The sequence below is a fragment of the Marasmius oreades genome, chromosome 3, assembly GCF_018924745.1.
Source record: "Marasmius oreades isolate 03SP1 chromosome 3, whole genome shotgun sequence".
NCBI lineage: Eukaryota > Fungi > Basidiomycota > Agaricomycetes > Agaricales > Marasmiaceae > Marasmius > Marasmius oreades.
The window spans coordinates 2,064,683-2,080,567 of record NC_057325.1 but is presented as its reverse complement, the minus strand read 5'-3'; the positions used below and the strand labels follow the sequence as shown (position 1 = coordinate 2,080,567).

The 15,885-nt window shown below is 46.3% G+C and overlaps 6 protein-coding genes across 7 annotated transcripts; 4 read left to right on the top strand and 2 right to left on the bottom strand.

The window, feature by feature from the left end:
- Window positions 1-34: 34 nt before the first annotated feature.
- E1B28_005962 (uncharacterized protein) lies at window positions 35-4,012 on the bottom strand. 2 transcript variants are annotated; one of them, XM_043150566.1, is made up of 19 exons: window positions 3,901-4,012; window positions 3,803-3,841; window positions 3,401-3,740; window positions 3,249-3,331; window positions 3,087-3,192; window positions 2,992-3,027; window positions 2,802-2,937; window positions 2,043-2,752; window positions 1,910-1,995; window positions 1,770-1,853; window positions 1,599-1,653; window positions 1,514-1,530; window positions 1,377-1,454; window positions 1,210-1,318; window positions 1,062-1,157; window positions 943-1,008; window positions 590-885; window positions 427-537; window positions 35-371 (listed from the first exon to the last, which is right to left on the bottom strand). In XM_043150566.1, the coding sequence occupies exons 3-19, from the start codon at window positions 3,651-3,653 to the stop codon at window positions 81-83; spliced, it is 2,613 nt and encodes an 870-aa protein (XP_043011654.1). In that variant the 5' UTR covers window positions 3,654-3,740; window positions 3,803-3,841; window positions 3,901-4,012; the 3' UTR covers window positions 35-80. The 2 variants fall into 2 exon arrangements, with proteins under 2 accessions (XP_043011654.1, XP_043011653.1); XM_043150565.1 differs by adding an exon at window positions 1,717-1,722 and having other exon boundaries at window positions 35-537; window positions 1,776-1,853; window positions 3,803-3,958.
- Window positions 4,013-4,126: 114 nt separating this feature from the next.
- E1B28_005961 (uncharacterized protein) lies at window positions 4,127-5,014 on the top strand (the record flags this gene model as incomplete). Its single annotated transcript, XM_043150564.1, has 7 exons — window positions 4,127-4,169; window positions 4,226-4,297; window positions 4,353-4,413; window positions 4,468-4,559; window positions 4,615-4,680; window positions 4,726-4,800; window positions 4,860-5,014. The coding sequence occupies 7 exons, from the start codon at window positions 4,127-4,129 to the stop codon at window positions 5,012-5,014; spliced, it is 564 nt and encodes a 187-aa protein (XP_043011652.1).
- Window positions 5,015-5,263: 249 nt separating this feature from the next.
- Window positions 5,264-6,414, top strand: E1B28_005960 (uncharacterized protein; the record flags this gene model as incomplete). Its single annotated transcript, XM_043150563.1, has 2 exons — window positions 5,264-5,376; window positions 5,427-6,414. 2 exons carry the CDS (start codon window positions 5,264-5,266, stop codon window positions 6,412-6,414), a joined length of 1,101 nt encoding a protein of 366 aa, XP_043011651.1.
- Window positions 6,415-8,474: 2,060 nt separating this feature from the next.
- E1B28_005959 (uncharacterized protein) lies at window positions 8,475-10,596 on the bottom strand. The gene is made up of 9 exons (XM_043150562.1): window positions 10,455-10,596; window positions 10,180-10,387; window positions 9,743-10,117; window positions 9,662-9,685; window positions 9,396-9,604; window positions 9,187-9,339; window positions 9,077-9,136; window positions 8,888-9,026; window positions 8,475-8,831 (listed from the first exon to the last, which is right to left on the bottom strand). The coding sequence occupies exons 2-9, from the start codon at window positions 10,357-10,359 to the stop codon at window positions 8,673-8,675; spliced, it is 1,299 nt and encodes a 432-aa protein (XP_043011650.1). The 5' UTR covers window positions 10,360-10,387; window positions 10,455-10,596; the 3' UTR covers window positions 8,475-8,672.
- Window positions 10,597-10,671: 75 nt separating this feature from the next.
- E1B28_005958 (uncharacterized protein) lies at window positions 10,672-13,605 on the top strand (the record flags this gene model as incomplete). Its single annotated transcript, XM_043150561.1, has 10 exons — window positions 10,672-10,752; window positions 10,811-10,904; window positions 10,963-11,144; window positions 11,205-11,298; window positions 11,347-11,492; window positions 11,538-12,092; window positions 12,142-12,377; window positions 12,440-12,864; window positions 12,916-13,334; window positions 13,387-13,605. The coding sequence occupies 10 exons, from the start codon at window positions 10,672-10,674 to the stop codon at window positions 13,603-13,605; spliced, it is 2,451 nt and encodes an 816-aa protein (XP_043011649.1).
- Window positions 13,606-14,073: 468 nt separating this feature from the next.
- On the top strand, window positions 14,074-14,908 carry E1B28_005957 (uncharacterized protein; the record flags this gene model as incomplete). Its single annotated transcript, XM_043150560.1, has 6 exons — window positions 14,074-14,143; window positions 14,203-14,270; window positions 14,327-14,364; window positions 14,421-14,505; window positions 14,563-14,822; window positions 14,875-14,908. 6 exons carry the CDS (start codon window positions 14,074-14,076, stop codon window positions 14,906-14,908), a joined length of 555 nt encoding a protein of 184 aa, XP_043011648.1.
- Between the last annotated feature and the right edge of the window lie 977 nt (window positions 14,909-15,885).

Here is a 15,885-nt window from a genome sequence, read left to right as displayed (position 1 = left end):
CCGTTCTCAAATCGTCACGCACTGCACAGTGATATGAACAAATTTAAAGTATGTTTCTCATTCGACTTGAAATGTGTAATTTAAAAGCGAATAACTGTAAGTTTGAAGCCAGGGGTAGAGGTAAAAGAGCCGACTATTTTCCCATTGTACACGATCTGGACAGGTCGTGAGGTGGAGATGGGTGATTTGCTCACTTCCAAATCCACCTTGGTTGGTTTACCGTCTGACCAAGAGATATTTACGGTGATCCCACCACGCACACGCGCACCCCGGAGCTCTCCTTTACCCCATTGCTTAGGGAGAGCAGGCAAGATGAAAACCTTTAGGACCTTGCCTAAGGAGCTCACGTCCGGGGCTTGTAGTATGCCATTCTAGGAGGAACACTGTTATCAGACAGAACAAAATGAAAGAAGACTAGAAACAGACCAACACAGCACCTGGGAATCCTAGGTTAGCATCGATCTGGAAGATGGGATCGGGGTCGAATGGGTTATACAGGCTGAACAAGTTCGGACCGAAATTCTCGGATAATGAAAACTATTGACGGATGGTTACTGTAGCTGCACGAGATAACAGCGACCGGACTCACAGTCAATTCATGGTAGAATCGAACGGGATCTTGTAGTTGTGCCCAAGCAGCAGCCCTGAGAGTTTTCTCCCATCCCGAATCTGCATCTGGGCCTCTCCCGTCTCCTCGATGTATGAGACTCGTCCGAGCTGCATCGATCACTTGTTCCTTGGTGTAAGTAACGTCGTTTTGATTGACCTTCACACCGCCCTGTTCCGCTTCGTCGTAAGAGGTGATGGCGTAACCGGGATAAAGGCCAATGAGATGGGAAATATGACGGTGGGTATCGTTCATCATGTCTTTATCTACTTTCCATTCTGTTTAAAACGCCTCAGATTATGGACAAGAGAAACACCGAGAAAGAGCGATATCACCTTGAAGCTGACCCCATGAACCGATCCGGATTCCCTTGTCCATCCGTGCCCGCTTGAAGCGCACCTCTGAAGCTGGAATTAGACACAAACGCTCTGCTTCCCGCAGCGAAACATTTTACCGTTCAGAAAGGCAGTATCCTGATCTCCCGAAGCTTCAAATCCTTTCTCAACCGCATTCAACATCTCCCAAACCAACTGTTGAGCATGCGCGCATCCTTGAAAGACGTCAATACGGAAGATACCGTCAGTAGTGGGAGTACAGTTCACCAAGTGTGATGGGAGGTTGTTCGGGGGAGTTGCAGGGATTGACGACCAGAGTGGAATCATTGAAATGCAAATCAGGAATCAATCGGTCCAGATGGAAGCTTGCGGCGCCCTGGGAGATTTTTGTGATCAGAGCTTCTCTTGGGACGAAAGTAATTTGTTGGCTATACTTTGATCAAAGGCCATCCCTGTGTTTTCCACCAGGCCACGTCGTTAGTATAGTCAAAGTGGTCCCAGACATGCATCATCTCAAATTAGTGTGGATGAGGACATTTCAATCTCGTGAGGTTTTCGAACCATTACTGACCATCCAAACGTTGGCCTCTAGTGTTTAGGCAGTGAGGCCGGTGAGATGGAACGTGGAAACAGAACTGACATAAGTCCAAACTCACCGGGGTAGTTTGCCCACATCGCATCGCCGAGCTTCATACCAGTGTGCCCGAAAATCTAGGGAGATGTCAGGGGTGGAATATTGCGAAACAGACGAGTTGTCGAGTGTTTGAAACTGACATTCATCTGAGCGTTCTGTCAGTGACCTGAGGGAGTTTTCGTGTACGAAACGCCTTCACCTCATTATGCACGACCCATCCCCGGGAAATATTATATATCAGGTGTGCTGTTTCTGAGCCTCTAGGAACCCAATTTGTCTGAAGACAATTGTGTCAACAAGAAACAGGGACTGGAGAATGAACAGGGATGTAACCTCAAAATAGTCAAACAACGACTTGGTAACGTCAAGATTGCTCATCTCCGCACTCCAGTAGTTCATTTGAATATTGATGTTGGAATCTGCGAATATCGAATCAATGTAACCGGAAGTAGACATAAACCCTCACGGTAGTCAGATCCCCATGGATTTCCTGTTCCAGAGGCCCATTTCCCCTGCAAATTTGTCGGCAACTTGCCTCGAGCACTACTCGCGAGCATATACCTCCCATAGTTGAAAGTTAGCCACTCTAGATATGGATTTCCCTCATCTAAAGTGTATGCTGCCCTGATCTGGTCTGTGGGGATTTCCAACTGAGGGGTTTGGCCCAGAGAGAGGGAGAATTTATCCCAAAGAACCGCTTTGAAATCTTGAACGTGTTCAGAAAATACCTGTCCGTAAATTAAAGTGGCCACCGGTAGGAGACCAACGAGGTCGTCGTGTGGGTCTGGTCCACGAAAGGAAAATGAATGCCCCACGTTGCCAGCATCTTGCGAAAACTCCGTTCCCCCGACCCAAGTTATCCACGCCTCAGAAGCCCCAGAGATGATGATGGTGGCATTCGGGAACGAAGGGCTATCCAGGGAGGAAGAAGGGGAGCAATTGATGGAGCCGCCAGAGGAATGAACCCGCCCAAGTAGCTCATATTGCATTCCAAACGAACCTCCTATGCGACCACGAACCATCAGAGTGGCGGAATCCATGCAAGTCACATTAAAAGTAGGAAGGTCAGGTTGGAGACGAGAAGAGAACGAATGAGTGATATTCGGTAAAGTAGAACGCCTAGTAGTTGCGATGTGCTGCACACATGCTTGCTTGGGATGTGAACAGAATGTTTCGCTAGAGAACACTTGAGTGGAGAACTCGACCTGTGTTATGACATGCATACCGTATGAAGGTTGTACCAGACTCCGTCCACGTAGCGCGCGCGACTCCTTCGTCGAGATCTAGCCATCGGAAAAAATCGGTTTGCTCTCCGGTTGATTGTACGGTAGAGACTAGGTAACCAGCGCCAGCATATGAGCCTAAACGAGATGTAGACGATTCAGACGGGAATATCCCCACTGATGGTCACATACCATATGCTCCTGCGTCTGTCATCAAGGAAGATACGTCTGGTCGTCCAAGGCCAATGATGAGCTCGTCAATCCAACCGGAGAGAGTACGGACTCGCCGTTCGTTTCTCCAATAGAGCTGGAAAAGATGGAATGTTGGTATCGTTTCAGAGCATCTGCAGTCTCGGGAGCTTCACCGGGTTGTTTGTTACCTCCGTTGTAAGACTATCCGCAGCTCCGTGAGGTCCACTGTCAAGTGATGTAAAGAGATAGACACATACAGGATCAAAAAAGGGTCCACCGGTCCATAGAGATTCGATGTTTAATTGCGTCAGTTCCACTGACGTACCGCCCGAAGACATGGCTAGGCAGAAACGAGGCGTGTTAGCTGTAAATTGCCAATTTGGTGCAAACATTGCAAACCGCCGCTTACCTGCCAGGTAGCCGTTACCTACAGGAAGATACGTCTTGGACCAATTTGCTGATGGTGTTCTGTACCACAGTCCATTCCCGGATGGTGGAAATCCAGGAGGTGCCGCCCAGGAGGTTGATCTCATGAGTATTCCGAACGTGACCGCTGCTTCCAGCAGAAAATGCATGGTCTTGAACCAGAAGAGATGAACAAGTGCCGAGAGATCCCTTGCACTTGAGAAAGAGTCGAGCAGGGAGGGTAGTCCCCCTGCCATCCTGAGTAACTAAGTTTATAACCAGTATGTCCGGTGATAAGGTACAACTCTGAGAGGCCTGAGATTTTGTAGCATGCACACGCCAGCCTGTTGCACATGGAAAAATCTGAGTGGGAACCGCATTGTACCAGTCAGGAGAACGTTCTGACCTGGTACATAGACCGAGTCACTTCTGGAGCGGTCACTGTCTTTGAAGTTTCTGACTACGCTACTTGCGGAGAGGTACACCATAACGGAAGAAACGTACCAATTAGACTGACATATTCCCAGATTCATTACTGGATTTGTGAACGGCAAAAGCAAATCCCGAAGAGATTCCGAAGTAGGGAATACACGGCCCGGAGGCTCGCGGGTGTCATGATGGTGGTTGCTGCTTGGTGATGGATGGTTGAAAATCACAGTTGCGCTCTTTCTTTCGTTTTCTCTTTGTAACAACAACATCTGGATTCGCTCGTTCCTAACTTATCTTCATTATGGCCTTCTCTTCGGTGGGCAAGAAAAAGATAGCAGCTCATGGTATGTCATATTATAGGTTTGCGAACAACTAATACAACTGACGATATGTCTTGCAGTGTTTCTTCTTCTCATAAACATACTCGTGCTGGCCCTTTCTTCTCGAATAAATCAATTTCAGGAGTTCTTTTGTGAGTTTGAATCTCTTTTCCAGCCGAGATCAACACTCATATTAACCGTATCCAGTTGTTGCGGATTTGTTTCCCTTTGCTCTCTCTATCGTCACCCTGGTCCTTCTCTGCACCATGTAGGAAGCTATATTCACATCCGAACTTGGTGCTAAAAGATGTCATCCCTGTAGGCTTGCTTTCGATCTGACTTCATCAAACTCCTACATTGGACGGGCGCAGATTGAAATCGGAATATTCGCAGTCATGTCCATCCTTTGGCTGGGTATAACTTTGTCTTTAATCTTTTGACGATACCTATTTTAACTATTGACTTGCAGCTTTCAACGCGTTCTCTACCTCTCGCTGGCGTGATGTACCATTTCAATGCGGAGCCATCCCCCAAGGTAATCCGTCCGTTCCCTACCCATGCACATTCTCAACTTGTACAGAATATTCCGACATCAGAACATGGTGCAAAGATTTGCAGGCGTTGAAAGCTTTCGTATGGGTTGAGTGGTTGACCTGTACGTTCGCTCCTTACTTGCCCTGGATTCCGGTTTTTGATATAAGTTCTCCACCTTAGTTTCGCTCATCACTGCCATTATTGCTCGCTATACGATACTCCAGAATGCGCGTGGCCACAAACATATTTTTAAGATGCCCCTTTCTCGTTTCAACCCTACTGAGGAGAGTGGTTTCGGCTTCAATCCTCAACATTGGTCCACGGAGAAGTATTAGTGGATTTATGCTTTATTCCACTCCGGAAGTTACCCAGCAACTGATTCCTTCTCTTCCCTGGGTTTCCGGTACTAGTTGTACTAGTTCTTTGTATACCCGACCATTTCTTGTACTCTCCTCTCTCCGGTACAGGTCTTAATCAGGCTCGAAGCTTGTTCAATAAAAAATATCAACATGTGTGAATACCAGAATACTGATATCGTCACGCTTGATTGATCTCAACGCAACCCCTCATCTCGATTACCGTACATGCCCATCGAAATCACGCTGGAACAAGTGCAGAAAGCGTTCAATAAAGCCTATCCCACTGCACCATACTCGAATGCTATCAAGGTCACCGAGTTGACGAGTGACTCATTAAGGTGAAGTATTGCTCTTAAACCTGTTTCTCAGTGACTTGAAAATTCTCCAGTTACACGCAGGCTCATCGCACGTATATTATTGATCTGTCGTTCTCGAAAGAATTGCCTACCACGTATTCAGCTTTTCTCATAGCTGCATCTGCTGCACCATTCGCTTCGACCGAGCCCAATGTCACCGAAACCACATACCATTCAAACACTCTCCAGATCTACGCCAAGCTCATTTCTTTAGTTAAGAAGTTCACGTCTCTTCCTTTTGATTATCCAACGCTGGATACATCTTTGTCCGCGATTCCTTATCCCTATCTGCTTACAACCCCCCGTCCTATAACGTCACTATCCATTATTTCTCTTTCATCCGCTAGGAAGAAGAAAATTCTTTCTCCACAGCATAACGCTCTCATTGACCTAACTTTGGGACAAATGCTTGGCCAGCTTCATTCCGGAGTATTGAATGAATGGTTCGGTCTTCCTCTTACATTGGAGCCTACCAATCCTTCCTACAGCTGGCAGGAAACTTTCAGTTTATTAATCGAGTCTCTTCTTCACCAGATCCAATCTCATGCAGAATACAAATCACTTGATTTACCATACGAGGATATCCGACGTTACCTTTCGAGAGCCATCGCGTTTTATCTCTTCGACGACGTCGAAGCACCCTCCTTGGTTTGGTTCACAGGATCCGAGGACGACGTTTATGTCACTCTTCCTCCTATTGGGTCGCCCGATCCTCCGACCATTGTCGCTATACTGCCTAATCTTCCTCATGCTTTCTGGGGAGACCCGCTCTTGGAATCGCTCTTTCTTCCTCCCGGGCCCACTGAGGCCTTGAGAGAAGGTTATCTGGCAGGGGGTGGACACGAACTCGTCGTGTTTTCCCGACAGAAAACAAAGAGACTGTGGTATACCGTCTTTTTGGCATTGGTAGTTTTGAAGGAACGCATTGGTGGTTGTGTTGGATTAGAAGGGAAATGGGCATGGGCGATAGAAGCATTACGGGAAGCTGTGGTGACCCTCAAGGATGCGCCATGCTACTGATCTTTCGTATGAGTGTATAGTCTATTACTTCCAAGTTTTCCTTTTGGTTTCTTCTTCACCTGCAGTGAACATTTTGCAAGATTCGGATTCCGACCGACTGACATATCCTCCAAAACCTTACCAGGTCCATTGTCAACAATGACCAGGTCACGTACCCCAGCTCTACATCAGAAGGAAATCGACTCTGCTAGACGTGAAAGCCACCCCAAGAGAATTCATGAAGTGATTGCTGGGGAAATCCCGAACTTTCTTGCGTACAATGTGAAGTTCATCCCAACAAGTTGGACAACGGATCATACCTTTGGCTGGGCAGTTTCGAGTTATTTCTTCGACGCCTCAACAATATTGTACGTCCTATATGTAACAGTAATGACAGTTTGGGCCTAAAAGAGACATTCGTGGTTGCTCATAAGTCATCGGGTTCCTATAAAGCTACCAAAGCCTACTATCCTCGCGAACACAGCTTTTCAACCAGTACAGACGAGATCATTTGGTTAGAGTCTATGGTGGTGTCATTTGCTTGAAATTCAATCAAGTCTCGTTGAAGCCACACGGCACACGAATCCATGCATAAGGAAGTACTATGCATATAACTGAAAGCACCGAAAAACTGGCGGCGGCGGTCACTGGAGGTTGCACGTTCTAAGCAGATAAACTCAGTTGACTTTTACGTTCCGGGGAATTTTTTTGCACCTCCTGAGTCCTGAACAATGGTCGGGTGGTGACTCGGGGTGGAAAGTTTTCATTAGGGTACGTCAAAGTAGAAGAATTGGTGTTTAATTGAGATTTAATTCAACTTTGATTCGATTTTATCATCTCGAATTAAACTCGAATCAAGCGTGAATTTTTTCGAATCAACTTTGACACCCCGCTGATTCAAGGTTGATTCAAGGCTTGATTCAGCACGTTCGATTCGGGCCGCCTGCCGCTTGCCTTTCGGACTTCGCAATTCAACACATCGATCAGTATCGGCGTTCAATCGGCGCCAAGAGTAATCACATGCTCTGATAAAATTTAAGATCCGACAGGCAAGTGGCAGGCGGCCCGAATCGAACGTGCTGAATCAAGCCTTGAATCAACCTTGAATCAGCGGGGTGTCAAAGTTGATTCGAAAAAAATTCACGCTTGATTCGGGTTTAATTCGAGATGATAAAATCGAATCAAAGTTGAATTAAATCTCAATTAAACACTTTGACGTACCCTATTGTAGCCACAAACACACCAGAAAAGCGAAAAATTATTTCGAGCTCAGTTTTGGCGGACACGTGCTACTTTCACACGCCTCCCACCAGCGAAAAACGCACAAGTCGCGCCGTTCAGTCATTACCAAGGGACTTGCGTGTATGTGGACACGAAGTATATATCAGAATTTGTGATTATTTTCATTTTCATGACTTTAGACTGTATTAAAATGATACCGTCAGAGTAAAAACTTCAAATTTCCAGGTATAGTCCCCACAAACACTCTCCAAACCACCCTCTGGTACTTAAGTCTCCTAGTACATAGATATGCCCAAATGACTCACCTGAAACTTTGTTTTATGGTGAATATGTCATCCCTCACCACTGCACTTGGGAGTCAGCCCTCAGGTTGGTGTTCCTGACATGTAGTATACTTATAGATAAATCTTGTTGAAACTCCTCTTTAAATTCTTAGTTTTGTGTGGGATATGACATATACCATTAAAACAAAGTTTTGGGTGAGACCTTTTGACATATCTATGTATTAGGAGGCTTAGGTGACAGAGGGTGGTTTGGAGAGTGTTTGTGGGGAATATACCTGGAAATTTGAAGTTTTTACTCTGACGGTATCATTTTAATACAGTCTAAAGTCATGAAAATGAAATAATCACAAATTCTGATATATACTTCGTGTCTACATACACGCAAGTCCCTTGATAATGACTGAGCGGCACGACTTAAGCATTTTTCGCTGGTGGGATGTGTGTGAAAGTAGCACGTGTCCGCCAAAACTGAGGGTGTGTGGCTACAATAAAGTTTTCTAAGGTGTAGTCTCCACACATTGCGAGAATTCTCGCTCCTGGATAATCCCTATAAGGTATGTTGAATGATATTCCTTATTCTGTTGCATAATAATCAAGCAGTTCCATCAGCGAGATGGTTTTTCTGGGAGATGTGATTATTTGTATAAGTGTTTGACGAGGAGCAAAGCGAGCACATCAGGAATAGGCCGGCTAGTAAAGCGGCAGGTGAAAACTGGTGGGAAACTACAAAGGAACTGCGGAACTCTCGTCGTATCAATGACCTCCTAAAGGAAAGCCCTTTGCGGCAATTTTGGCCAAGAAAATCTTTGTTTCGGCGAGTATGACGAGTCGACCATCTCCAGCGAATACCATGTTAGCAGACGTTGTACCGACGAAAAACTTTCCTAACAAGTCACCCGAGGGATTCCACACCTGTGAATGTTGTCCATAAAATTAGTGATCTTAGTCTAAGTTACATCATGGCTTACTTGTACCCCGTCACCGGTTCCGCTGTAGACATTTCCCTCAGTGTCAACTTGAATGCCATCAGGAACACCAGCGTCGATGTAAGCGAGGACACGGCGGTTTTTGAAAGCGTTGGTTTTGGGGTCGACGTCAAATGCGTAACTATAATCGTGATAAGTAAAGATCACAGAAGAATATGGACAGCGACATACATGGTGGAGGGCGCGGTTTGGTTATTTCCAAACTTGCCAGAAGTCGATCCGGTGTCTGTTCTACGTCAGGACCAGTGAGTGAGGCAGCTACTATAAGAATAATCACCCACATATAGGCAGTATTTCCGTCTGCGGTGAAAGCGATGCCATTGCATTTGTCAAATCCATCGGCAACCACACGCACCACACCGGTATCGGGGTCAAACCGATACACCTGGTTCGGCATCAGGGGTGCAGGGCGAAACTCATTGAGGAATCCGTATCTAGATATGGCCTCACGCATGAGTAGATTCACACCCAATTCGAATATGACACGGACGTCACGTCAGTGAAAAATAGTTTTCCATTTGGATGTACTTTGATGTCATTGAGTGAATTGAATTGGCGACCATAGTAATTGTCCAGGAGAACGGTGACGTTGTTTGGTGGGAGCGGATTGACCAAAGCAATCGACGGAGGTCTGGGACCTCTTCCGGAAGTGATAAGAACTAAGGAGGACTTGAATGGTCCGGTGCCACCGTTTGTCATCTGGCAGGCACTATGAGTTTTACGTCTATAAACTGACTGGGTAAGACAGACACGCACTTGAATTGACGCAGGCAGATCGAGCTGAAAAACAGGTAATGTTAACCGCTTGAATCCTGAGGGTTGCCGTGAAGTACCCACAGTAGTGATAGGGATATTAACATCAGATGCATTCTCTGCCAATGCTTTTTCCACCGCGGCCATGCTGATTTTGCTGACTACATTGCTATGGTTGAGATCACTCATTCCCAATGCACCGCCATCATTGCTACCAAAGAAAACCTCGTCCGTTGCAGGGTTGTAAATCGGGGCTTCATGGGCAAAGGCGAACGTGTCATTCCTGGCAATTGCATGTATGGTGGCATTTTCTCCCAGAACGGAGAGAAAAGATCGATCCAAAACTTGGAAGAACGGAGACGGTGTGGAAGTTGGGTTGAAGAAGGTATTGTTATTGAAAGCATCCATTCGGAAGGTGGCATTTTCTCCCATCACAGCAAAGGAACGAGGTTCGACGAACTAGAGCTCCGTTGTACGACGTTGAGAAAGAGTTTCTTCTTGCCATGATATTGGTGACTCACCACAGCCTGGGGAATCATCTGCAAACTCTGTGCAAGGTCTGTTCGAACTTGACCTTGAACGTATCGAACGCCAAAGTATGCTATAACGCCTGCAACGGTAAGCAATCGTAGGTTCAACATGTTGACAGATTCCGCTGATTTGCTCTCTAAGGGTTGTTTTTCAACAGAACGGCCTTCCATTTATGAGGCAATGAGGGACGGATTCCCACTGTGAGGATGTGGAGAAGGGCTGTCATCAGCAGGTTACTTTACGTCTACCATATGAATAGACGCACAAATGACTCCGAGTCGCAACTACCCAGCGCCAGACCAACCAGCGGCTGCTGTTGACGACGAACCGTCCTTGAGTAGTAGGCAAGATATATATGGTGTATGGAATACTAGTACTTCTCGTCCTCGCTTCAGTCTTTGAATGGCCAGAAGCATGGCGTGACGTCCCATCACATGATTGGACAAGTCCTTAGGACAGTGCTACCTCAGCCTGCATCATTCATGGAATCGTATACACCCAGCCATGTTGCCTCGTCATCAAGAAGGTCAAAGGCCAACCATCGCCAACAGCATCAAGTTAAGGCACGCGTCCAATCTTTTTCTTCCCCACCAAGAATATTACCAATCGGGCAACGTCTAGAATCCGGGAGCTACCTGGGAACATAAAGCTCCAGGTGCAGAACATGATCAGGGTTCGGATGTAAAAGACCATATTGTGCGCTCGAATCGAGATAGTACGTCTTCAGGATCCTAGTGCATCGCGATCTACATCTGCATTCTTTATTTTTTTAGCGAGAGACGAACCATCCTTTATAGCCGAAACGTCGTTTGTCAAAGCCCCTCTCAATTCACGCGTAATCTCTGGGACTGCGAGGCCCAAAGCGAAGGGAAAGGCGAAACAGGAATCTGTTGAACATGTTCCGCTCGATATCCAAGAGGCGATGGTCTTGGAAGATTTATTATACGTGCTCATGGTGTGTGCGGCTAAACTGCCGGCCCCTGCACCAGCATATTAATACTGCTCTCCATCGTAGGGAATCGAGGGGAACTACATCACTTTTCATCCAAACTATTCGTTGGAGACTGACCCGTTGCGTGGAGTACGATTTGTGGTTTCGCAGCATCTCGGTATGCACGTTTCCTTTATCTCGACAACATCTCACTTACACTTCACAGACCCTTCTCTGTGTGATCTGGTTGAAAGAGTGCTGCCTCTCGGAACGTACTACACCGCTATATCATCTTTCATTGAACAGCGCAGCCACCTGGACTTTGGTCTTGTGAACCACGCACTCTGCGCATCGATACGTGGCATGCTCAAGGTAAACCCAACTTTGTTGAATATGCGGCTGTTGATTCCTCCACAGGATTATCAAACTCTTCTGTCCCAACTCGAGCATGCTTTCAACACTTTCCCCCAGTTCTCTCTGCAAAGACTTTGGTTTTACGTACATCCTACCGTTCACACACTATCACTGATATACAGCCTCGTTCTCGAACTTGGTTCTGCAGATAATCCCCCCGAAGAGGACTCGTCCTCGGAGAGCGAGAGCAGTTTCGATGCAGAGGAGGAAGCCAGGAATGAGGCGCTAGGCATCGGCAAATCCAAGCTCAAAGCTGTCTTAGCGGACAGGAACGGTCGTCTGACAGGGGATAGTGGAATCAAAGTGAAAGGCGGGGAAGTCCTTGCGATCATTTACGAGAGGAAGCTCAGCATGTCTGGAGATCCCACCGCAAATATGCTTTATGGGCAATTGTTAAGAGATGCCGGAACACCTTATGTTAACATGCTTAAAGGTTGGGTTACCACCGGGAGATTGGTGGATCCTTATGAAGAACTGTTGGTGAAGGAGAGCAAGTTCATTAATAGGGGGATTTTGGAGCTGGATTACACTGATGAGTACTGGGAAAGACGTTACACGGTATGTACATGTCAACGTTTTCTACAGGTTCCTGAATCGCAGTTCAAAGCTAAGGGACGGCTCTACCTCCTCGAATTCTAAAAGGCACCAGGCAGGCATTCCACCGCGAAGAGCCGTTGGAGGTCGGTTACCAGGTGGTGCATGTATACCTCCTCTTCTAGAGTCCTGGAAGCATAAAATCTTACTGGCAGGGAAGTACCTGAATGTCATAAGAGAGTGCGGAATCGATATCAATCGAGAAAGGAGTTCTGTGGGCGACGACAAATCTTCCATGGACGACGAAAGGTCAATACTATTTGCATCCCTACTGACCCTGTCCTCGTCTGACTCCAGCCTGTTTTTCGAAGGTTCTATTTATTTCTACAAGATGCGTACACGCACGCAAATCAAACACTTCTGCAGCTTCTTCTCAAGGATCAGCAGTTAATTCCAAGATTGCGATCTTTGAAGCGTTATTTCTTCCTTTCCCAGTCATTCTTCCTCACGCACTTCCTGGACCTTTCCTATGGCGAATTGCGCAAGTCCGCAAAGTCTGTATCGATTATAAAACTCCAGAGTCTACTGGACCTCACTCTCAACACTGACTCGCACGGGGAAGACATCACGTTTAGAGACGACCTGAAGGTGACCATGGCGAGTAGTGGCCTTTACGAATGGCTGCTCAAGATAATAAACGTCAAAGGCATGGAGAATGTCGATGAAACGAATCCCGTACATATACAAGAGGATCCGAAAAAAGAGAAAGGGAAGGATGACAAAAAACCGGTTTTAGGTGAGAGTTCTCGATCTCACGTCTAGTACGATCTTGATAGCTTCTCCATAGCTATCGATTCTCTGACACTGGACTATAATGTGAAGTTCCCACTGTCACTAGTCATTTCCCGAAAAACAATCCTTCGTTACCAGTTTCTTTTCCGCTTCCTTCTTCATCTCAAGCATGTAGAGCAATCTCTTGCGACTATGTGGATTGAGCAGAAAGCTGGATCCTGGAGAAAGTTAGTTGATGTTCACACAGATTTCAACAAATGGCGACTGAGGGTGTTTTTGCTCCGCGCGAAGATGCTGTCGTTTGTGCAGCAAATACTCTCCTTTGCGACGTCCGAAGTCCTTGAACCGAACTGGAGGACTTTGGAGGCAAAGTTGGACAAAGTCACAACCGTTGATCAGTTACTGAGGGATCACGTAGACTTTTTGGACACTTGCTTGAAAGAGTGTATGTTGACGAGCCGGAAGTTACTTGAGGTGACGTCGTCAGCTGTAATTTGTTGTTCACTGGATTTCTCACGATGTACAGGCATATTCAAAGTTGATCGTGACTTGTTCGACCTTCGCGCTGTACACATCTTCATTCAATAAATCGGCCAACTCAGCTCTGGCGGTCATAGGCGCCCCCGACCAAGATCCTGATATGAAGAAGAGATGGGATTTCCTCAGCAAATTCGAGACAAATTTCGACCACTGGTGGCTACGGATATCTCTTTGCGAAGAAACGTCTCACTTACACTTTCTGTAGGTTTCGAGTTTATCTAAACTGCGTGCAGTACTACGCCTCCAGCGAGAATATCTCGCTTCTTCCGCTGGTTGTGCGCCTCAGTAGCGTGAAAAACTCGTCTTGATTTCATTGCAGGAAAAAGAACGCGGGGGCTCTATTACCAGAGTTTCAGTGATGAATCATGAATCATACATAATGCGCACCATGGCCAGTGACTATCGGCGGCAGGGTCCCTTGTGTGTGGCGTGGGCCAGTGACCGTCACTGGTAGACCATTGGGAAGTGTTACTAGTAGAGATGATTCGACGGTATCTACAGAGAAATGGGGACGTTCAGTTCCTTGTAATATCTTGTGGTATACGGATATACAGACTGACGGTAGCCCAACGTAATAAATAGTTGCTTATATAATACGCTAACCTTACCTCCCGAGTTCTGTGTTCTTGCCTCAAAGACTTTCTCTCTAGCTTCATCATCGCTTCATAAACACATGGCGGAAATCATCAACGTCATAGTTGCTTTTGTTGTCATCATATTCATATTTCGGTGGGCAACTTCGGGCACGTCGTATATAATGCGATCTCTGGTCCAAAACGAACTTATCACAAAAACCTCTCAGGGAGCAACACAGATCGTACTGCAGCAGACACCCTTGGTTTCAGACCGAAAAATGTATCACAAGAGATGGTAGGCAACAATTACCGCTTGTCTTGACCTTTCACCGACATGTCGACCTTGTCCAGCTAGATACAATTTCAAACATGTTCCCAGATATCCCATTGTAAGGTGTATCGTTCCTGCTCATTGGGAGATTCTGATTATTTCTTTTCATATTAGAGACAACATTCGCTACGACCTTCTACGAACAGGCAGCGTTGAACTTACGACGAACAGAATACTGGAACGGGGATACTTGGATGCAGTACGTTTCCCGCCCCCGAGTCTATGAACTCCCAAACTAAGATACAGGGCTACGCAGCCACCCCCATCGTATTACCAGCTTTATTCCCGAGAACCCACACGTCCTCGTTCTCCCGCAAACACCAATAATGCCCCGGTCCTTCTCAAAGCAAAGGAGAATCTCATTGAACGCTTTGACCTACAACATCTTGTGGACGCAAACACAGAGCCGATTCCGGATTCGGAGATTGGTGGGCGGTCGGTTTGGGAGGATACGCCAGAGAAGAGGGAGGCTAGTTTGAAAGAAAGAAAGGCCAAAATGATATTAGCTGCAAGACAGTAAGTTTATACGTCTTGCTCACCCTTATCCAAGGACTGACGGAGATTCTAGGCGAATGCTGGCTGCCCAGAAGAACGAAACATAGGGACTTTCCTGATCATCCCAACTTGTCCAGTTCTCACCTGACGGAATTGAACATATTCATCTTATTTGAAGTTTTCATGCATTGTAAGGACATGTCAATATTAAGGATGTATGATAATGATTTGATTCCTCAAGTATGCTTATACTTAACACCATCGAGGAGGTTCCCGTGTAATTGAGTGCCATCTGTACACAAAAGATGAACGAACTAGTGGCAGGCCGAATTGAATACACGGCGTAACTATCCTCTTGTTTCAATGAAGATCCCAATACCGACGCCGCACTACATGGTCAATACTTCCGGTCATCCTCTGCAATCCGTCATTCCGTCAGGTAAAAGTATTTGAGTGCTCGCTCACGTCTAGAATCCCTTGGAGGATGTGCTCAGCCCAATCCCGATACTTTGCCAACCTCCTTCCGCATCTACTCCATTCGTAATCTTGGTCGCTATCTATCATAAGTGCATAGCGGTTTCCAATTTATGCAAAGTAATACATGCACGAATGTAGAAATTGAGGACCAAGGAGTATAGTGTGACGCCCTTCATTCGGGCCGTTGAAATATTAGTCCCGAAGGAAGATTCCTTCAACTCTCCATAAACACCCCTACAGTAGTGTATTGAGTACACTCGACTGCAATCAATCAGAATAACTTCCTTCAACTCTCCATAAACACCCCTACAGTATTGTATTGAGTACACTCAATTGCAATTAATCAGAATCGTGGACGGTGGTAGGTGGTGTTATAGGACAAATGTTTTTCTTGAAACCTTGTGGTAGGAATAAATGGATTGTGATTCGTATTAGAATGCTCCCTTTCATACCGCTCTACCATTGCGAGATCTAGATGTGAAAAACACAATGCCTCACTTTCCCATCGACTTCAGATCGCCCATGTGCATGAGAAGAGCCGGGACGGGTTCGTACGTGCGGTCCAAATCATCATCAGTTGGGAGGTCTATAACTGGTTCGCGCGGAG